Source organism: Thunnus albacares, chromosome 16 (assembly GCF_914725855.1).
Source record: "Thunnus albacares chromosome 16, fThuAlb1.1, whole genome shotgun sequence".
NCBI classification, from domain to species: domain Eukaryota; kingdom Metazoa; phylum Chordata; class Actinopteri; order Scombriformes; family Scombridae; genus Thunnus; species Thunnus albacares.
In genome coordinates, this window is record NC_058121.1 from 17080962 (window position 1) to 17104468 (window position 23507).

A 23507-nucleotide genomic window follows, 5' to 3' on the forward strand; every position below is an offset into this window, starting at 1 on the left:
TCTCTCTCCATCCTCTTGGTTTTTCTTTTTTCATGTTTTTTTTTCTTTATCAATCAATATCAGTGTGTTTATCACTACAAACTGATACAACTGATTAATATGCATAATTAAGTTTGAAAACATGTTTTCTTTCTGTTCACTTTGTTTTTATTTGCAAAAAAATGCTTGTTCACTGGCTGTAAATGTCATGTAAATTAAATAAATGCAAACAAACAACACTATAATCTAACATGAGGCCAACATATTCAAGCCTGTCCCTAAAGGATAAGGCTGATTATTTTCTATATTTTTCTTATTGTCAACAAATCTCATGTGCAGAGCCAAACCAACAATGAATCAGTCCTACTTTCTACAGGATCCTACAAGTATTGTGTGTGTATCCAAAATCCTGATGTATCGTATCCTCTGTGCTGCAGACCTCCGTTATTGTCCAAAAACTATTAAAAACACGTCATTGAGACATACTGTTGCGGTGAAACAGCTCCAAAGACTAATAACAGTGATAGCGTTTTCAGTCTCTGGAGAGTAGTTCCTTGTATACCACTGCACATGCACAGGAACGCCGTTTACAGAGCTTTACCAGCTTGTTGTGCTACATACAACAACCCCTTGACTTTGCACTACATTTTTAATTTTTTCTTCAGTTCAAAGTCGGGAGGTGTTCATGCTCATGCACAGTGACGTCTGCCTCACAAGGAACTACTCTCCCAAGACTGAAGACGTTGTCGCCATAATCAGTCTTTGGAGCCTTTTTCTAAACAAATTGAGGTCCCTATACTCTTCATAATGAAGGAATTTTAAGTAGGATTGATTCATTGTTTGTTTGGCTCTGCACATGAGGTTTGTTGACAATAAGAAAAATAAAGCCAAATCCTTTAATGTTTATCATATAAACTGATCTCAATGTGAGTTTAAATGCTTCTTTCAGAGCATAAACTTTATTCATCTGTTCTGATGCACCAAATTACAGCTTGTTGAATGTGATCTCATTGAACAGTATAATTAGATTGGCGTACTGTTCCTTTAAATGGAAATGGAAAGGATGGGGAGCAGGAGGGAGGGAGAGAGGGAAGGAGAGAGAGAGAGAGAGAGAGAGAGAGAGAGAGAGAGAGAGAGAGAGAGAGAGAGAGAGAGAGAGATGTAGTAGAAAAAGGGGGGTTGTTGTGTGCACTTTCTCTTCTCTGTCTTGGAGAGGTGTGTGGGTTGAGCGTGATTTGACTGAAAGAAAGAAAGAAGGAAAGAAAAAGAAAGAAAGAAAGAAGTTCACAAGAAATTGCTGAAAAGAGACGTACATCTTTTGAGGATTTTTCTGAACAATTTTAAGGTGGAACTGTTATTGATTCAGCATTCCTTAAGAACATGTTGGATGTGGAGACAAATGGCAGATATCACTGACCTCTGATGAGACAGTGTGGTCACTTTTAAGGGCTTGAAGGGATTTTTGTGTGGAGATTTCAACAAGAAACTATTTTTTTCTTGGTGGGACTTAATGTAAACAGCTGTAAGGTAACTTTCAAAGGAATTTCAGCATCTCTAAGAAAAAAATATTAATAACTGTTCTCCAGGGAAGACTGAAACTTACCCGAATATTGCTTCAAGCTTTTAAGAGAAATTATGTTTTGTGGATAAGTCTGAATGTTTTTAAAGTTGACTTTAAGAAAGCATCACAGAATATTTCAATCCATTGCTCTGGAGTAGAATTAAATATTTCTAGTCATTGTCAAAAAAATATAGATTGATTTTTTCTTTCACTTAACCATAAATTTAATACTTTTACAATAGAATATCATGTTGATGTTGTTATTTAGTGTTTTAATGATTAATTGAATGTTATATAGGTGGTGACTTGTAAATGTTGAGATGTACTGCATAATCGATAAGCATTGATTATTTTTGCTTTCTTTTACTGAATCACTAATAAGCTTAGACCAGACTGAGAGAGAGAATCACTTACCTGCTTATCACCAACTATTTTCAGTCTTAAGACAAAGGAAAAGAAAGAAACCGAGATGGCACAGAAAGAGGGAGGAACAGAGCAGGGGCGTGTTAAGACCGGGGACAATCTTGGGGCCAAAGCCATGGCCGGGGCTCATACAGCAGGCGGGGGAGTGGTGGTGGAAGTCCGGGAGAAGAAGGGACCCCTAAGGGCTGCAATACCCACAATGCCTTTCCCTCTAGCCGTCATCTGTCTGTTTCTCAACACCTTCATACCTGGACTCGGTGAGTAGGAAATCTCTTGTTTTCTTCTCTTTTTGATTCATTTGAATTCATCATAATGCATGAGGGACTGTGTCCTTCTACTGTTATTATAAAAGCAGCCAAATGTCTAACTTTCTAGTAGAAGGGCAGTGATTTCTGAACTGAAAAATAGACAGAAACTCAAATAAACAAACTGGTGAAAACATAAAAGTTGGTATAATGTATTGGTATGATGAAGAGAGCAAATGTGACAGAAAGTAAACATGCAGGGTTGAAAATAGTGAAACTGGACACTGGGTTGGTCGTGAAACTGGAGTACCCACACAACCATGGGGAGTTTATAGCTGTGATGCATGTGGGCAGGGACCGCAAATGCTGCATGAAAGGTTTTCAGGCAATAACCAGCTAGAATTAATTTGTGCTCCCTGTGCTACAGTATGTCCAGCTTACTTAATATCTCTCTCACACACACACATTTACTCAGCCCAGAAGCACATTAGGGATTCCTTCTAAAGTTTGATCACTGATTGTACAACCATTAGAGGGAGTCATTTTCATTTGTGTTTGAAGAAAAATTGCATCTAAAAGCCCTCCTAACGTTAAAGGACGTGTTAAAATAACACAAGGGCATTAAAAACTATTATTTAAAGTAAAACACAAGCTCCAGAACAGAAAAGCCTTTATTTTTCACCTTTCAATCTGCCTCTGAGTGTGTATTTCTGTGTATTTTTCTGTGTCCATGCACACACATGAAGGATAGTGAGAGACCCCGTTCACGCCTTGTGTTAAAATAGGAGTGTCAGGGTGCAAATACACACAGCCACAGTCTGCCAGGTGATAAGACACAGAAAATGTGGAGTCCAGATGTCATCGCTGCAGGTAGATATGCCATCACTCTGGGTGCAAAAATCCATCAGCGGTGTCGTCATTATGGGCGGAAAACATCATCACAGCAAGCGGAGACATCATCACTGTGGGTGCACTAAACATTTGCATCATTTTCTTGAGTAGAAAACGTGACACTTGAGTGTTGTGTTGTGAATTTAGCAACATGTAACTCATTTTAGAAGACATGAAACAATACTAGAAAAGTACAGACATTATACAGTTATTACATATACAGCCTTCAATGATAAACTGATATCTACCAGAGGATCCTAGAAGATGATCCACTCTACAGCAAAGCTATTTATTGTTTATCTAATCACCAGATTTGTCATATTTTGTCAGTACAGAAGGAGAAAATGACCACAACACATACAGTACACTTTAATACAGTGTGCACATGTAAACACAGAGGCATGCCGACTGCACTTTACTATAATACTCAGTGTATGTGAGGTGATGATTATTATCTCTGTGAAGGAAGTTCTGTTTTCTGTCTTGTTTGTCTGTCTGATTTTTCATTGGTTAAGCAGAGTATCCCAAAAACTACTCAACAGATTATAATCATATGTAGTTGAATGCTTGGTCTGGGAAGAACTGATTAGTTGCTGGTGTAGATAGCGCCACCATGTGGTCATTATCAGGCACTTTACATTTTCACTTTGGTTTTGCATACATAAGATGTTTGATAATATATTTTTATGACCCCAAAAAGGTTATGAATTTGTCATTTTTAAATATATATATGTATCTCCCATGCTGCTTTTTGTGTAACTAGCTAAATGCTTGTTAGCATGGTCAATTTGACATAAATTACCGTAATTGTTGGGCACAATGAGTAACTGCAACTGGATTTTGACAACACACAACAGGAACATGATGAGTTCAAATGGCTATAACTGCAGTGTTGAGTCTGACACACTTTAAACTCTGCATAATTCACTCTTGTTTAAACCTCTAATTATCTCAGGATTTAGGTACTCTCCAAAATGTGTCTATTTTTCTAACATTACTTTGATGCCAATACAGATGCAGATCATTTTGTATTATTAGGATGTCTCTGCCTTCTGTTGCCTTTGCCTTCTTATTTCCACAGTTTGATCCTCTTCTTGGTTGGATGTCTGTGCATGTGTGTCTGTATTGTAAGATTATGTAACAACATCTGGTAGCTTATCGCACACTAACACACACACTCACGTGATGCCGTAAAAACCTGAACGATACATTGATCCTCACTTTGTACATAACAAAAGCCTGTGGAGCCAGGCTGAAGCATACACACACACACACACACACACACACACACACACTGTGCTGTATCCACAGTCGCTAAACCCTATTCATACTAATACAACACCGTTGCTACATAAATGCATACATGTATATACTGTTAAGACACAGATAAGGCTCAGTTTTAGGAACAGCAGAATATGAAGCAACTAAACATGCGAAAGTCACATTTTGTGACAGAGAAAACATTGTGTGATGAGAAGAGAGACAAAAAAGAAGCAGAGAAACATACAGAGAACAAAAATTAAGGAAAAGATACACAAATTCAGATCTTTTCTCTGAAGGAATTATGAGACTAATGTTTCCATAGTGATCACTCAGAGCTGAGTTCATCACCAAATAACCTATGATGTGTCCTCTCCGTGCCTCACCTCTAAACTCTCTGGAGAGTAATTGTGTGTGTGTGTGTGTGTGTGAGTGTTTGTCCTCTCTCATCTCTTCTTCCCCTCTCCTTCACTATCTGCTCTTTTTGGTATTTTCCCTACTAAAATGGTTTTAGATGTATCAAGGCAAAAGCATCAAGGCAACACCTCATCCAGGTGTGTGTGTGTGTGTGTGTGTGTGTGTGTGTGTGTGTGTGTACAGTGTGAGTAGTGTGTGTAGGTTTGCCTGAATGCCTTGACATTTTTATTGAATAGCTGACTGGTTGCCATGACAACACTGACTGAAATGAACACAATGCATGTGTGCGTGTGTGTGTCAATGCTGTTTGGGTTTAATTGACCGAGACTGAAAGTAGCATCTTTTTCTATTCAACCTCCAGCCAAAATAAAATTAGAAATATGTAATTGAATTTGGACAAGAGTAGAGCACGAACTCCTGCTTGCTTGCATGCGCACACAGGTGTATAAATAAATACACACAGACATATGCACGTATACAAAAAGAGTACACATGAATGTGTGTGTGTAAAATGACAAATACTGTATGAGACTTTTATGACTGACTGCATGGTTTTGTTTTTGCTCAGAAACATTTACCAGAATACTGAACGTTTAAAGGACCAGTGTGTAGGATTTGGTTGCATCTAGTGGTGAGGATGAAGGTTGCAACAAACTGAATACCCTTCCCTTCCCCTTCCAAGCATGTAGGAGAACCTACGGTGGCTGCAAAACTCACAAAAAATGCAAAAAGCCCTCTTTAGAGGCAGTGTTTGGTTTCTCCATTCTGGGTACTGTAGAAACATGGCGGTGCAACATGGCAGCCTCCATGGAAGGGAACCCGCCCCCTATGTAGATATAAAGGGCTCATTCTAAGGTAACACAAAAACCAAGATTCTTATTTTCAGGTGATTATACACTAATGAAAACATACTTATGAATATTATATTCTATTTCTGCCAATAGAACTCGCTAAATCTCACACACTGGTCCTTTAAAACTCACCTGAACTGGAAAAACTGGGCTTTCTAAACACATTATTTCTTCTTCAGATTGCTGAATATCCTTTGTTGTAGTAATTGTAGTATTTTCTTATAAGTATCCACCTTACAAAAAAGGCACATGTGAAGCATAATTTCAACATTGGCTGTTGGTAGAAGAAAGGATGCAAAGTCACACATTGTTAACCACCATTTCACATGATGAATTTCTGTAATTTCATATTTTACATTTCACATATTAAAGCATACATTTCACATGTGCTTTGTTTGTGATGAGGAAAATTCCCCTCCAGACAAACAAACAAACAAACAAGAGTTCAGAAATCAAAAATACCTAATCATCTAGCAGGATCTACTCAGGGTTAAAATTCAGATTTTCTTCTAAGTGAGCCTCAAAAATACACAAATACATCGATAATGAGTTGTTTGACAGCGAGAGCTCTAAAGCAAGTTAGGGGGATTTAATCTGACAACCTCCCTCTTTCAAGTCAGCTTGTTTCAACTTTACATCTTTTCTGACATTACAATGCCATAACAATAATAATAATAATAATACATGTTATTCATTGAGTGCTTTTCAGGCTACTAAAAGACACTTTACATGAGTTAAAATGATCATAGAAAAACAATACACTCAAAGCATATATCATAGACTAAAAGCTAAAACCACATAGCATAGAAAACAACACAGTAAAAAACATATGACACATATTAAACACACATTAAAAGCAGTTCTGAAAAGGTGAGTTTTAATTATTGAACATGGACAGATCGGTCTCGGATGTGTTTAGGCAGAGAGTTCCAGAGGGAGGGGGCAGCTATGTAGAAGGCTCTGTCGCCTCAGGTCCGGTGCTTGGTTACAAACATTAGCTTGTCCCTGTAATGTAATAAAGACTGAGTAAAAATCCACTGGTGAGTGCAGTTTAAACTGATTAAACAGTCTAGGGCTAAATAATTACACATACTAATCATAAAGGAAACTGCAGCTCACAAGTTGTGTTACATTCTTTGCCATAACAGGATTGGAACGTGTGAGGCTTTGACACACAGAGATAAAGTGAATATATGATTTAGCCCTCAGTTTGAGTGTGTGGGTGGAAGAGGTCACGCGTGCGTCTATGTGTGTGCACACGTGTGTGTGATTGATGGTTTGTGATATTGGAGACACTACATGGCTTTACTGGGTCATGTTGACATCTTGCCTCTGGATGCAAGTGTATGGGGATGTGTGTCTTTGGGACTTCTTCGTCTTTATGAGGACCAAGTGTTACCTGAGGAAAAAGCTGCAAAGTGAGAATATTTCTGTTGGTCCTCATTTTGACCAAATTAACTCTGGGTTAGCTGTAGGTCAAAGGTCACAGTTGATGTCGTAATTGGGTTTTGATGATTAGGGATTATGAGTTAGGTGTAGTTTTAGGGTTATGATTAGGCTCATGGAGGGGGAGGACCCTAACTCAAGTAAAAGCACAAGTATAATCAGCTAAATTTACTTCGGCATCACAAATAAAAGTGCTTATAATACAGAAAGGAAATGGTCCTGTGAGTATTATATTATATATTTTATTATTGGATTATTATTATTATTGATGCCTGATTCTTCAGAGGAAAGCAGTACGATCATCTGCAGGATGCTGTCGGTTTCATCCGTGACCAGTTACTGCACCCAGGACAACTGTATGGATAAAGATGGATGTATTCTGAATGTGTAGAGTCTGGGCAACGAGTAAGAAAAGAGGATGTCCACTTGATTATGAAAGAGCCGGATCCCAGAGGGGTTTCAGTGAGGGATAGGAGATGTCGTCAGGGGCCAAAAGGCTCGAGTTTATCATAAGAGTCAATATGCCAGATGAAATTTGGTCCCTATGAGAAGTAGTTCACCTCTGGAGATGTCTCCTTATAGATATATATAGATAGCTGTTGGGTTGTTTTACGGAGTCTGAGGTTTTCTCTATGATGTAATATATATATATATATATATATATATATGTATATATATATATATATTTTTTTTTTTTTTTTTTTCACTCTGATATTATGACTTATTTTGAGATTTATTTCCTGTTTTATGTTGTTTGTTTGTCTCTCTCATTGAATCACGAGACACTGAAAAAGAGATTTTTTTAATCTCAATTAGGTTTTACTGGTTAAATAAAGGTTTAACCAGTCCTTTACTCCTGTCAAATAAATATAATGATGTTTTTCCTGCTGGAATGCAGTGAAGCTGAAGTGCTCAAAAGTTGTACTTAAAGTCCCCCTCCTCCACTCGAAAGTATGTTTTTCTTCTTGTTCCTTCAGTTGGATGTTTGAGCTTCGCTGTGCAGAATAATATATGTGCAGAGTTTGACACTAGAAGGCTGTTTTCACGTTTATCTGCTGAAAGTGGAAAGTTTAGGGGTGGGCCTACGAGAATGATTTGTGACATCACAACTAGTTCGAAGCCAATCGTGGTCCAGTATGAAACTTACACAAGTGTGATGTAGAAACTTTAAGCCTTCAGTGCACAAACACTGAGAATGGACTTTATAGTGAGGTAGGAGACATCTTGTGTCCAGCAAGAAAACTTTTGAAATGAAAAATATTTGCATATTTATAGATATTTTGAATTTTTAATGAGGGAGGAGGAGTAGATGCCATTTTAAGGATTTTAACATGATAATTATCCTTTTTTGTGGAAAAAAAACATATCAGACACACATTATTGTTCCAAAGAGTATTTTTATATGTCTTAATACATGTCTGGAGGGGATCTTTAAGTACAGTACTTGAGTAAATATACTTAGATGATTTCCAGCACTGTGGAGGTTTGAGGAGAATGTTACATTTAGGGTTAAATTCAGGGATTTGAGGAAAATAACTTGACTCTGGCATGATGTAAAAAAAAACCCAACAAAAAAAACAGAAAACATACTCATGCCTAAAATTGGCATTGTGCAGCTCTTACCCCAATCTGTCTCTGTTAACCTGTCGCTACAGTATGCAATTTTCTCATTCCCCTTTCTCCCAATCTGTCTATTGTTGCCCCTGTTTTTTCTCTCCTTTAAAGTCGTCTTTTCCTTCTCTTCGTCTTTCTTTTTCTCTCTTTCTCTTTCTGTCTTTCACACTCCATCATTAACCTCCCACACTGCCAGTGGGTGCTTTGTGAAGTTCTCTGTGTAATTATAGTCATTAGTCTGGGTTATATCTAGGCACACATACATGCACACATACAGTCGTGTTTCCATCACTTCAGAGGACATTACATTGATTTAAATTCATTTCCTGGAGACTTATCCAAACCTTAACCATAACCACCATATGCCTGACCCTAACCTTAACATACGTACCCCTAAACTGACCTGAACTTCAAACCAAGTCTGCACAACCTGAGCAGTATGAAAGGCTCTGTGAGAGGTTTGCAGCTATTAAATGTGAAACAGTCAAATAATACAAATCTTCTGCTGCTTCAATATTGCCTGTGGTGTAGAATTAATCTCATATTAACAAAAGATTACATGCAATGTTTTGTTTTTTTTTAATATTTCCTTCAACTTCCAACAATTGGCATGCTTCAAGCTATGAATTATTTTGTTTCATTAAATACTGCTCATGAAACAAAGAGATGATGATGATTTTGTTATGATTTATTTATGGATTACAGACACATTCATAATGAGAAAGCACAGAAATCTGATGTTGATGTCGGTGTGGCTGGTGGGTTTTTTTCTATTGATCTCCAGTAGAAGTGAACATTGAAGCTGAAATAATTAGTTGATTAACTTGATTGTCAAAATTAAAGCTGCTTTAATCAATATTTGTTATTTAGCAATTGATCAAATTACTATGTGCAATGAGAAAGGAGTCACTCGTGGTGACAAGTTCTTGTTATATAAATAATTGTTTGTTTTCTTTAATGCCTTTGGTTTTGAACTGCTGGTTGACAAAACCAGGTTTTTAAAGATGATAGAAGTTGTGATTGAGGTTTTTCGCTATGTTCTTACATTTTATAGACAAACAACAAAATGAATTAATCAAGACAATTATCAATAGGTGAATCCATATTGCAAATAATCATGAGCGGATACTGGTTATATTCTTCGATTCCACTATTGTACCCCCTAGTTTTACATTATTTCAAAAAAATCTTGACTAAAGCAATAACGTGGTGTTTAGTCATTTCTTAGTCACACTGAGCCTGATAGCAGCCGGCTACACAACATAAGAGACACAGATTCTGAACAACTATTAGCTTTCACATTATCTAACTTACAAACATGAACACACATCCTGTCCTGCACATTAACTTGTTGAACCAGCCACAAAACAAAATTAACCCAGGAAAAGTGCATTACTAACATCTGGTAGCTGGCTGGATAGCCAATTAGCTGCTCAGCTGTAGCATATGAAACATACCTGCAAATGTCACTTCAGTCTGGTCAGATGCTAGTTTAGTCATTTCTTTTCAAAATACCTGTTAGCGACACACTGCTTGTCCATGACTTATAGATACATCCGTTTGTCTCCATATGGTGTAACAGCAGCCTGCCAGGTAATGTCAATCAAACGCAGACACTGACATGCTGGCTGAGACAAGAAGGAGCATTTCTGATATTTCCCCAAAGACCTTTTTTTCATTCTAATAATACAAAACTATTAACAATACATTTAAAAACATGTTGACATAATTTTTTACTGCAGAGAGGGATGGTTAAATGTGATTTCAGTTGGACTTTAAAGTGGTGCATTTGACATGTACCTGCTGTCAGTGATTACAGACATTGGAAAGTCACGCAGAAAAACTGAAAGTTAGGTGATATAAATCCCATTTTGCATGCCAGACACTCAGATGGAAGTGATGTGTAACCGTTCAGCCACCAGCTTGCTGTCAATCACGGCTCATGTCTGGAGGTGGGCAGCTCCACCGGCAGCCAGAGCATCTGCTGGTGGGTGTGGCCTCAGCAACCTCAAAATTTCTCTGTCAGATCTGTCTGATCAGACCATATCGGCTCTGGGCGGAATCTCATTTTAGCCTGCTGTTGCTCTTTTTCTGTGAGATACTTTGAAATGAGCATCGACTTAAAGCTTGAAAGGAAAAGTAAATATCTAATTAATCTCTTCATGTCCACATGTAAACGTTTACCAGGTCTGCTTTCTATTCTGGGTCTCTGCTTGTTCCACAGTTTGACTTTTTGGAGGTCACTCCAGATAAGGCTAATGTAGGTCATGTGAAAGTAAATATTTTAGTGTGTGCTCAGATTTGTAGAGATCATGGTCTAAATATAGTATATCTGCAGTTAATCAGAGAAAATAGTGGAGAGATGTAAAAAAGGTGCTAAGAACCTAACTTATATATACATAAATATACATATATATACATATGAGTCGACTTTGGCCTTTCCTGCTCCCAAGAAAGAAGATGCAGCTGGCAGTCAGGTCAACCTTGTACCCCCACCCCCACCCCCACCTGCTCGACTTGCTCTGGTATATGAATTCCACTAATGTGACAAGAAATGGAGCTAGCAGAAAGAGAAGGGCCAAGGCCAACATGCACACAACACCCACCAGGCATTTCTAGTGTCGCATTCAGTGTTCACAGTATTCACTTTCATATTTGCAAAAAAGCAGTACAAAAAAAGCCTGTAGAGAGAAAGTGTAAACATCAGCTGATTCTATGAATAATATATGACTGTGCACAAATGAGAACATTTCTTAGACTTAATGACTTAATCACCTGAAACACCTCACATTCAGACAGTTTTACAAAAAGACATCTTGATCTCAGTGAGACTTTCTAAATGAATGCTTATTTAAAGACTATAATATTCTAAGTGGGGATACTACTGAACCAAAAAACACACTTGATGTCCCCTTTTATTCAATACATCTTGACTGGAGAGTTTAGTGACACTATTATCAACACCAACTGCTGAAATGCAGAATCCCATCAAGCCTGTATAAACAGTTTGAATTCTGGAGATGTTCAGTGTAAACTGATGTGTGTTACAAATGCTCAGAGCAAGAAATATGCAGTCAGGGAGACAGTGCCAAATAATCTGGTCAAAAAGTTAACTTTGTGTGTGGCTTTTTTGTCCTATTCACAACTATGTTATAGATGGATGTCAAACTGAATCAAACAGTCCTGGTAGTTTGTGTCGATGAGACAATGCCAAAGATACTCTGGTAGTTAACATAAAGGTTGTTTAATGTGAAAATGTAGTCAATGATATAAAGTAGGCTTAGACAGTCAAAATCATCCTGAGGAAATGTTGTCATGGAAACTTCCTGTAATGAAATAATCTGATCAATGTGCACTGAGACACACACACACACACACATGTGCTTATAGGTGACAAAGCACACGCATGCACACACACTCACACACACACAGTGGATTTACTGTACAATGAACTAGGGGCCAGGAAGGTCTGATTCTCCAGATAACAGGATAAGGATTGATATTGGATTTCATTCAGGCGGACGAGTACTGTATTGTCCAGGGAGATAATCCTGTTTTCAGCTCGGTAACGGTGGATGTGTGTATCAGTGTGTGTGAGTCTTCCTGGTCTCATTTCCAAGACATAGACATAGCAATGTCGCCGTGACCAGAAAAACCCACCCGACTCAATCACAGACTCATGCACTCAGGGATGCTTTGTGAATAGTGAGCGTAGAGCAGCTTCAACCTTCACTGTTATTTCTTTGAGACACATAGAGAGAGAGGAGAGCTTTCTTTGTCCACGCTGAGTTTTAGTAGATGTTTTTCTTTTGGTTGATGAATGACTCCACTACAGCCACTTTGTTCAGCTTCTCCTGCTTTCATTCACTGCAAAACAGCAAATGTATACAATTTATTTGAGATTGTTTCTCCGCTTCCATAATTGTAAACATTGTGGTGAATTAATCACTTTTTATGCTTATTTATTTTGTCATTTACATTTATACCATCAAGACATCAAGTAGGCCCTACTGTACATATACAGCAGACACTGGCGGTCTGGTGTCTAGTTTATCTCACAGGAAATCAACCTGACTGATTTTCAAGGGAGACTGCTTTCTGTCTTTATGTTAACAGAGGTGTCACCATATCAGTCCCCTTAACAAAAGAAAACCTTTTTAAATGTATCGTGCAGTATTTTTATCTCATTAATTTTTTAATTTTTTCTTCTGGCAACTACCCAAACAAACAGAGAGGATGATGATGTTTTGGCTGTTTCTGTCCTGCAGGTACCTTCATCTCAGCCTTCACAGTGCTGTGCGGAGCTCGCAGCGAGCTGATCTCAGAGCGAGGTGTGTGCTGCGTGTTCTGGCTCAACGTGGCGGCGGCCCTCATCCAGATACTGACAGCTGTTATCATGGTTGGATGGATCATGAGCATCTTCTGGGGAATGGACATGGTCATCCTGGCAAGTCAGTACTTGTCCATCTGTGTTTATCTTTCCGTTTGACAGTCTTTGTTTCTCTTCTGTTCTTTTCACCTCTCTCTCTTTTTTTTAGTTTTGTGTTGTCTACTTTTCTTTGTTTGTCTGTCTCTGTCTCACACGTGACATGCAGTGGGTGGCTGAGTTCAAAGATGATCCAAACAAGTAAAATGATTTTTACAATATGAAAATCAAATTGTAATACTTAAAAATATGTCTCTTTTTTCGGTGTCTGGGCCAAACATTGAGTCAAGTCTGGTGTAACGGAAAGGTCGGGGTTAGGGTTACCACAGAGTGTAGAGAAGTGGGAACAAGACTGAAACTGACAATAGTTATGTTAGTTATATGTTAGTTATATGTTAAAGTTATTTGTGTTATTTGTGTTATTTAAAGTCTGGTGATATTCTATATCTTTCTTATACTTGACAAATCCCATGACTTTGATTGATTCTACTAACAGGTATTCTCTGTGTAGCCAAAGCCTCATATATCTTATTCATCTGTGTCATAGAGCTACATGACTTGTATAGTTATTGTGAGTCAATCCCATATACACTATTGTTGTACTGCTGTAAAAAAAAAATAACACCCAACACTGATGTCACAGGATCCTGGTGTTCACCTGTACATCATTGCAGCAAGTTGAGAAGTTAAACCACTGGGGGTCAGCAAAAACAAGACTTTAGGGTGTATAATGAGATATAACATGCTTTTTGAGATTTTCTGTTATTTCTATACTGGTATAATGTTGGATATCTATGTTAAGCATAATAAAAGCTCCAAAACTTGAGGTGAACTTATGTAGAAATGCTCTTTGTAAGATAAAAGCCCAGGGCTTCAGCCTGCTCTAAACATGCTGATATCCCCATCGAACTGAAGTCAGATTGTTCATGCATGCCAACAAATGGCAGTCCATTCATGTTGTCCACTCGCATATTTTGAATCGAATTTGGGCACAAACATTTACTTAAGTCTTTGACAAGTTGGGTCAGGGTTTTTTAGAAAAGAGCGAGAGAAGGAAATGAAATCTGACTACTATTGTTTGTTTACATAGCCTCCGGCACATGCAGAAGTCTGATAAGAGGCAGTTTTTTGGAAGCTGGTCAATCAGAACAGAGTGGGCTCATCAGGAGGGAGGTCTTAAAGAGACAGGAGCTAAAACAGCCTATTTCAGACAGAGGCTGAACTGAGGGGCTGCATAAAGGGTCAGTGTAAGATAAATAAGGAGATTTTTAACTGTAAGTCATGCTAAAATATTCCTGTAGAGCCCCAGAATATAAATATAGACATGGAAATGTGCATAATGCAAGATTTACAGTAGGGGGATGGGTGGGTTTGGGGCTGACAGCCACGCACAACACCGAAGATGAACTTGTGGACAATAACAAAGATATGGAATATTGCCAGCATTATCATTTACGTCTGGTGATCACAAAAGGAAAGAAAGAAAGAAAGAAAGAAATATGGAGCAGAGATACGCATATAGAATATAAAATATAGATATAGATATAGATATAGATATAGATATAGATATAGATATAGATATAGATAGATATAGATAGATATAGGTATAGATATAGATATAGATATAGATATAGATATAGATATAGATATACAATGCAGAGAGCAAAGATGGAGAGGTTGGGTAATTTTACCTTCTCTGTCAGAAAGTAGTGTGTTCTCCTCAGGCACTGATGCATGAACAAGTGTAGACACACACACACACATACACACACACGCACACATACACACACACACACATACACACACACACACACACACAGTCACTTTTCTCTCACTGTGCCAAGGCAGCCTTTGAATTACTGCAGCAGTGCTTGCTTTGTGCCTGTATGACTGCGTGTATGTGAGGTAATTGCTGCCTGTGTGCCCAACCAAATGTGTTTGGTACGTACATGCCTTCAGGAATCTGTGTGTGTTTTTATGTGTGAGGTACAGTAATTGTGTGTGTGGGAGTGAGCAGCCCCCCTGGTGTGTATTGTTCACCGCTCCCCGCTGCTTTCTAGGCCTCTGGGCACACGTCTTATTCAACTGTTGCTGCTAAAATCTATACTCCTGTTAGCGCTCTCGGCTAGCAGCTTATTGAATATTTATATTGAATATGGAAACCATTTTCCTGTTAGCGCAGCCGTGCTTCTCAGGGAACTGGTACTGAAAATTATGTATGCTGTTTGCTTGTGAGATCAATTATTATTCACACATTGATCAACACAATAAATATCTTTGTAGCTCTATGATTTAAGCTCTTTTCAGCTCTTCCATCTTTCTTCCTCCATGAAATGAATCATTCTGATAATGTGGCATGTTTATCAGTCTTCTCCTTTCCTCTCATTCCCTCCATTCCTCTCTAATGAGCCTGTGTTGCATATATGATGTATTCCTTTTTATACTACAAACTCTCTACAAACACCCCTCCTTCTCCTCTCTCTTCTCCCCCGCTCCCTCACTCTCTTTCTCCATCTATCTAATGATCATGGTATTATCTTCCTCCCACTGATCGCCTTCCTTCTGCCTCTCTCTCTCTAGTTAATGATTGTTCCTATTTGATCTTGCCATATCCCTCTCTTTCTTTCCCTCACACTATTCCTCCCACTCTCTGCCCGCCCTCCCGTCTCCCTGTCCGCCTTATTCTTCTTCAGTTTTCGGTTTTACTCGCCCTGTCTCCCTCCATTCCTGTCTCCATCTCTCCACTTATCGATCCAGCAAACCAGGGCTGTGTTATTGTATTTGTGTTCATTTGATCTTGTAATATATCCGTATCAACACAAGATCAGCTCATGTTGAAAGAGAGTTGTTGCTTTTCCTTGAAAGTTACTAGAGTGCTCAATGGAAATGTCTCTTTTTGCCCAAAAAAACTGTTCATAAATATTCTGAATTAAAAGATTAATCATCAAACGATTGAACTCATCATCCCTAACATGTCTGTCTTGTCTCTTCTCTCTTCCCTTTGCTCTCCTTCTTCATGAACCAAAGTTTCTGACGGTAGGTGTTTCTTTTTCATTTACTCGCTAACAACAGTTCCCCAGTGAATTGATACAGCAGAAACAGTAAATCATTATCTTGACTATATTTGACATAAATATCGAGATATCCAAAACAGATAACGACATTTCCCAGGCTTGGAAATACTTGCAATAACAAAGCTTAATTTAGAACTTTCTCATGATCTTTCATCTGGACTGTTCAGGACTAACAAAGTATTACAAGCATTAAAGTTCATTCTTGACCTCGGAAATAGCAGTCTGACCACATAGATCCCAAATTAAGGTCCACTTACAAGCTTTTAAATCTGTCATATCAGTGGATGGAGTTTGTTGGGTTGTCATGGAGACAACAAGCATGCTCACTGACTTCCCTGGTTTCATCCCTTGCACATTTAGGACTTCTCATCCATGTTGACTTAAAAGTTAAGCATCAAAGTTCAGTATTGACCTTGGAAGTAGTAGCTTGACAAAACAATCCCAACTCAGGGGACACTCACTAGCTTTTAAGAACATTAAACACATCTCACTGTATTGATCAGTGGATGGAGTTTGCACAGCTCTTTCATCTGCTGATGAGACCATGTTATATAAGCCCCGTGACAACAGATGACAACTTCATCCACTGATGAAGACAATGTTCTACAGTTGAAATCTCTAGTAAAAGCTTGTAGGTGGACCCTGAGAACTCATGAGCTCAGTTTTGGCTCTGAAATATTTGTCTGACTAACATTTTGTTGATAATTGCACCAATGAACAATAGAGAGTGGTTTACAAGTCAGGACCCTCAAAGGGGTCACAAGATAACAATGAAGGATGCAAGATGATTAAAGGGATAAGAATGAAGAAAAAATTACATTCTACAAAATATATATTTTTGTTTTTTTTCTGTGTTTTCTCTGATTTTTGCTTTTTGCTTGTAAAATACTGGATATTCACTGTCTCCAAAAATCCTTCAAAGCAAACTATTTGAGAAGGTAAAGTCACTATTTGGTTAAACAATTCAGATTTCATGCCATAAGACCATAATCTGTGATGAGGTCACAAGTGGACATTGCTTCATTTAAATGGTCCCAAGCCAAAGAAAATTGGGAAACCAGTAGTTTAGATGATGTAATTCACCTCCACTCAAAACATTTGGTGGATAATTGACAAGAAATTAGATTTTTACTGAACAGCTGCTGAGTTTTTGTTTGAAAATTGAACTAAAAGGGGGGATTCCTGTCGATGAGAGTTATAAGAGGACCAGAGGTCATATCATTGAAATGACATCTGTCCTGCTTGTTGATCCACACCAGATCATAATGTATGAAACAAAAACTGTTGACTTGCTTTGTGAGGCTATTATACAATTTTCTGTTTTTGGCTCATTCATAGAATTTTTTTCTTTATGAATCACTGGCTAAACCTGACTGGCTAATACTTAAAGCAACTACAAGGAACTTTCATTTTGTGTTGATTTTGGCGCCCCCTGTGGACAAAAGCGGTAGTGTTTCCCGGAATGAAGACTGCATTTCCCATGAGCACCACCCCCTCATGTCGTAAAGATCCTGCATTTGTTTTGGAAGCGAGCCTCTCAACTTCATACAAACTACTGTCGATTGACTGGTGCATGTTGGTCATCATGCTCATAATTATAGAAAGCTTTGTGGTGCTCCTTTGCTCAATAAATGCAGCTAACGTTAGCTACATTCAACTAACAAAGTGAGTAAGTTAGCTTTGTTTTAGCCACCAACGTAAATTCATATCACATATCTGTCTTTTAAATGGCTGACGTACTCCTCACTGCGTAACTTTTCCTGGGAAAATGTAAACATAGGTTCCTCTGGTGTGCATGCCGTAAATCGTTTTGTCTGATTTTGCGGGAAATCGGACCTGGGGACAGGCATTTAGAATAACTATATAGAAAAGTAGCCAATCTTCTTGCTGATGGTCTCATATAGAGGCATCACTATTAAATTGAGACATAACCAGTTAACTCCTTGAAAGCTTAATCCTTCAGCCTAGCTCCTTTTTGGCTGTTGCCAACCTTTCTGCTTTCAGTCTGCTCAATTGAATGAAATGGAGAACGGCAGTTAATGTCAAACGTTCAAAATAAATGTTTTGTAATTGCAAGTAGCTCTTAGAAAACCTGGGGTCATAAAAGCAAGACAATAGAGTTTACTGTACAATGGGTAGTTCTAAAGGCACTCAAGTCTTTCTCTTTTCTCCATATCTCCCTCTCCCTTTGTCTGCTCTCCACCCACTTCCTCAGGCTGTAGAGACCAGGGTGTTCCTCAAGACGTCTGAGAGAGGTCGCTCTGATGTTAAGCTGATGGATCTAATGGACAGTTTGACCTCTTTAACCCCCTGACGCCTGATGTTGACCTTTGTGATGACCTGTAGCTGTCTGTCTGTCTTTCAAACGCTGGACGACAGAGAGAGGCAGAGACACATTGAAAATGGATAAGCTACATGGAAAAAGAAAGAAATAAAAAAATCTATCAACAAAATATTTGATCGCTAACTGCTGATTGGCTTGGACCACGCCATGAGGTGAAAGGAATGGGACAGCAAAGACAGAGTCACCAGAGATACGAAGGATAAGGAAAACAATGTGTTTGTATTTTCTTGAGTAATTATTACAATGGTTTTTGAGATTTTTTATTTGACTACAAACATATGTCAGAATACTTATTTCTTACATAATATGATGGAGTAAATGAAGAATGAGGGACAATTTGTCAGCATAACTGTGTAAGAAAACTAAGATATTGATTTGCAAATTTTGTATTTCTGTATCTTTGGCTTGTGAATTTTGTTAGAATCCAGTTGGAATTACATTAAATGTATGTATGTGTAAATGTAGACCATTTCAGCCAATATGTACAATATTGCCATGACAGGTGTATTCAGCTTAAATAATGCATTAAATATCACAGCAGTGTTTCCATTAAGTTGGACACTGGCTCCCTGGAGCAGTTGCCACTTCACTTAAAACAGATGTATTAGTTTCAGTGTCCATTTCAAGAAGAATTTTACAATCATGTGATATATGAAGAGTGACTTTGTTAGTTTTCAGGTTGTTGTAGTGGCCTTTCCATTCCAGTTTGTGCTGTAATATTGACATTGTATCCCATCTCAGAAAAGGTACAATATATTTAACTTTCAGTGTTCAAAGTTCTCACAATGAAACATCTTCCATCTTCTCTTAATTGTTAGGAAAAATAGTGTTTACTTGTAAAATAAACAGAACTGTACAGCAACAACCATATTTAACATAATCACAGTGACTCTCCACTAAATCAGACAATCTATAAATGCCTCTGAGACTAAGTATTCATTATTGTAAGTTTGAATGATAACTAAATGATGACTTGGTAATGGTGGAGGTTTCATATGTAACCGTTGTATCCATTAGTCTAAAGTTATCATGTAGGTGCAATATCTTTCTTTTCATGCAGTGATTCAATAGCAAACACCTTTTCAACACACTGTATCACAATGCTGGTTGCAAGATGTGTGCATCATCCTAAAGTGTGGAAAATGACTCATCATCCCTCTTGATAATTGCCGTATTTGATTTGAATTTTGATACCTTCTCAAATGTGTAAATCAGTGTCAAAAGGATATTACAGATGATTAGAGCGTTGTATCTAATTAACAGATCTAAAAATATCTGTAGACAAATGTACAGCTACAGTAATGTTCCAGTTTGTGACCGAGGTTAATAGTCTGAACAGAAATCTTTGTCTTTTTTAAATGATAAGTCATACATTCACTGTAAGTCCAAAATTCACAGAGGAAGTCTTCATGTCCAGATATTTATCTTAAAATCAGAAAATCTTTGAAGTTGTTGAATTCACTGTTTTGTGCTGAGTACACAGCCAAATGTGAGCGTGTACACTGTGTATATATTCATGTGTGAGTGTTTGTGTGTTGATGTGTGATTGTATAGTTTAGTTTTTTATTTGCACATATATACAGAAGTGTAAAACCAGATGATGGAAATAAAACAGATGTGACAGGAGATGTCAAGAAGCCACATGCTCATGCAATGGACTTCCCCTAAACTTAAGAAAAAAGGACAAATGATGATTGGAGAACATGGCCACAATATGACAATGAGGGAGGGTCTGTAAGTGATAAGATGGACCTACAAGTGACACTTTGCATAGTAAAATGCATAACTAATGTTATAAAGAAGTGTAAAAAAACATCAAGAAGAGTCAGAAACATCTTAGGAATTGATTTAAACTATGCCTTTTATATCAGATGATACCACATCAGCTCTCAAGCACTGTATCAAAAGTCAAAGAGTGTTGAACAAGAAAGAATTACAGTAGCTAACTAGCCCAGCTAGGATTAACTTGAACACTGATGGTAACTGAAATGCAGTTTTCTGTCTTGATGTAATATGTGACAGATTCAGTAAATGTAGTGCAGCATTTCTGGAGAAATGCAAATTTATTTATGGTGAAATCATACTGGTCGTGCCTCTACAGAAATCAAACTTCATGTCACTTTTGCTACAGTATGTTCACGCTGGGATGTTCCTCTCTTCTTCATTTCATTGTCTTCTGGTGTTTTTTTGTTTTTTTTAATTATTATCCATGTAGGATTTAATGATCTTCAATTTCTTAACCAATTACAGTACTACTGTGTTTTGGATAACAACACCAATGTTTTTTTATGTTTTGACTATGTATATGTTGTACAATGTTGTGTGTGAAAGATGATGATAATGATGTAATGATGATGCCTTACAGTACAAATGACCAATGTTCTCCCTACCAGTATTTTTCGTAGCAATGGTGTTGGAGTTTCATTTCTCTGTTTGGGACTGTGTGCAGTTTATAGATCTGAAATAACTGTTATTTGGACATTGTATCATAATGAAGTTTCAGTTTTAAACACCAACTCTCCATATTTATGTTTCGGGGGGAATATTGATTAATTGTTTTTTTAAATTCTGTAATAATGGTGGTGTTGTGCTGGCTTTTCGATTGTACAATGAACATGCTGCCATGTGCAGTATTCTGCATGCATATTTTTGGTGTCAACTGACTGTATAGAATAACACACAAACACACAAACATAAATTATTTTACGAATGTAGCTTAATTCTGTGACTTTGCAGCACTGATTTTATTTAAAGTTATATTGGGTAACTGATACAAAATCTTGCAATTAAAAAAAGTTTTGGTTGTAATTACTTGTGATTGAATGGTGCATGTTTGTACTTTAATTTGAATCATTATCTTAATCATTGGGCACAATTATCTTTGTACATACCTATGTAGAGAATGGTTTCTAAGAACCTCTAAATAGAGATTTACTGCCCCGCTCAAGGACTCCTCAGAAGTTAGTGTGGTAGGAGGGGAATAGCTTGTTTCCTGCATTCCAGCTGGGTGAGTGATTTGTTCTCTCAGCCAGATAGACATGAGCAGATTGTTTATTCTGTGGAACTGAGGAATTCTGCAGTTACTGTTTTTCATGGTAAAATACTCCGCAATCACAGAGTAGCACTTACTCATAAAGGAATCTGTATTTGCACATTTTATGTAAATAAATATGTGAATTCCCATCCAACTCATGAATAAACATACCTTTCTGAATATAGGTACTGATTTTGCACAGATGATAACATGAAAATTGCCTTTGTGGTAGCCTCATTTTGAGTGCTTCATTTGGCTACAAATTTTTTACTAAATTCACTTTTTGGCAGTTTGTCTTTCAGACTAAGTTCTCATTCAGAAAGTAAAAAAACTTTTTAGTGAGCATGGAGAACATTTCATCCGTCAGTCTATCCAGGGCCGGCTCCAACCATTTTGGCACCCTAGGCGAGATTAGGATTTGGTGCCCCTCATACATTATCACATCAGTACTGCCTCATCACCACCCACTCATTCTACGGTAAAAATATGGACAACAAACAATAGTAATGACAACATAACAGTGTATTATCAATTACACAGAGACCACAAATAATTGGTTGAACTTACCTGCTTCAGAGAGTCGTTTAGATGGGAGATCAAATGTAGATCAGAGAAGATATTAGCGTAGATATTAGCCCATTACAAGAAAAAATACGTAGCTGCAGAGTAGGACAAACAACTGCTGCAGCCTGTTGCAGCAGTTGTGTGGAAGTTCAAATCTAGTTATTACGTAACTTATTACTAAGTTGTGATTTATGTATTATTAAAATAAAAGCAGTTGCACCACGGAGATAAGTTACAACATAACTCTGAGTAACAACTAAACAGATACACATGCCTCAAGGGTAGGTGATAATCATAAAATGTCACAGAATTATACTCACTAACAGTAAAACAGCAGGTTTTCTGCCACACAGCATATTTTCTCATTAACTGCTGCCATTTTACAACACAGTAATCCAGTAGAGACCTAATTTATTGATATGATATTTCAATATCGATCTAGTTTACTACAATGTGCTTCGATGCCAAGTGGCTCATGCCAGCCAGAAAGCTAATGCGCACATTAACCATGACGATAGAACTCCATCTTTGATTAGTTTACATCCAAAATAGTCAGGTTATGCCCCAAGAAATCATGGTGCAACCAATTTTAGTAACTGATTAGTTACAAACTAACAGCTTGACAGTCAACCAGCATGACAAAATTTGTTGGCATGACAACATAGCAAATGCTGTCACACCAACACGCTAAATTAAGATGTTGAACATGGTAAACATTACCTGTGAATCATTTGCATGTCAGCCTTGTCATTGTGAGCTTGTGTGAGCATGCAGATGTAAGCATTTAGCTCAAAGTACTGCTAAAAACAGAGCTGCAAGCTGTAGACTTGTTCAGGGAGTATATATTTAATAATAACTAGATAAATACCAAAAGAAACAGTATGAACCATACTTCATCAACAACACTTATTAAGTGCTGCATACCAAAAAGTTTATTTATTTTCATAAGATTTTATAAAAACACTGGTCTGCAGAGACTTTTCATAAAAATAACTTTTCATAAAAATAATCAACTTTTCATAAAAATAATCAAATTGGCCAAAGGCTTCTTAGCTTAAATAGCTGCAACATTATTCCATTTTTTTTTTTTATCTGAATGTCAGCAGAAAGTAATGCTCCACTATTTGCCCAATCAAACACTTTCAGACACTGGGGAGGTCATTGCCATACATTGCCTACATAATTACCTGGCTAGTTTCCAAAAGATACAGTAGTAGAAACTAAGGAAGCCTCAGTAATGACTTAGTTTGGACTCACTCTGCTGTCATAATCAGCTATGAGGGTTAATGTGGCAAGAAATTTGAACAAGCATTTGTGTCATTTCAGGTACAATCAGCAGAATGTGTGAATGTACTAATTAATCCTATAGTGACAAGCT

General features: G+C 37.6%; 1 protein-coding gene across 3 annotated transcripts; it reads left to right on the top strand.

The window, feature by feature from the left end:
- The first annotated feature begins 1180 nt into the window (after positions 1-1180).
- On the top strand, positions 1181-18980 carry stum (stum, mechanosensory transduction mediator homolog). Of its 3 annotated transcripts, none has more exons than XM_044376677.1 (5): positions 1181-1506; positions 1979-2220; positions 12956-13138; positions 16141-16149; positions 18403-18980. In XM_044376677.1, the coding sequence occupies exons 2-5, from the start codon at positions 2010-2012 to the stop codon at positions 18435-18437; spliced, it is 438 nt and encodes a 145-aa protein (XP_044232612.1). In that variant the 5' UTR covers positions 1181-1506; positions 1979-2009; the 3' UTR covers positions 18438-18980. The 3 variants fall into 3 exon arrangements, with proteins under 3 accessions (XP_044232612.1, XP_044232613.1, XP_044232614.1); XM_044376678.1 differs by having other exon boundaries at positions 1181-1324; XM_044376679.1 differs by lacking the exon at positions 16141-16149.
- The last annotated feature ends 4527 nt before the right edge of the window (positions 18981-23507 follow it).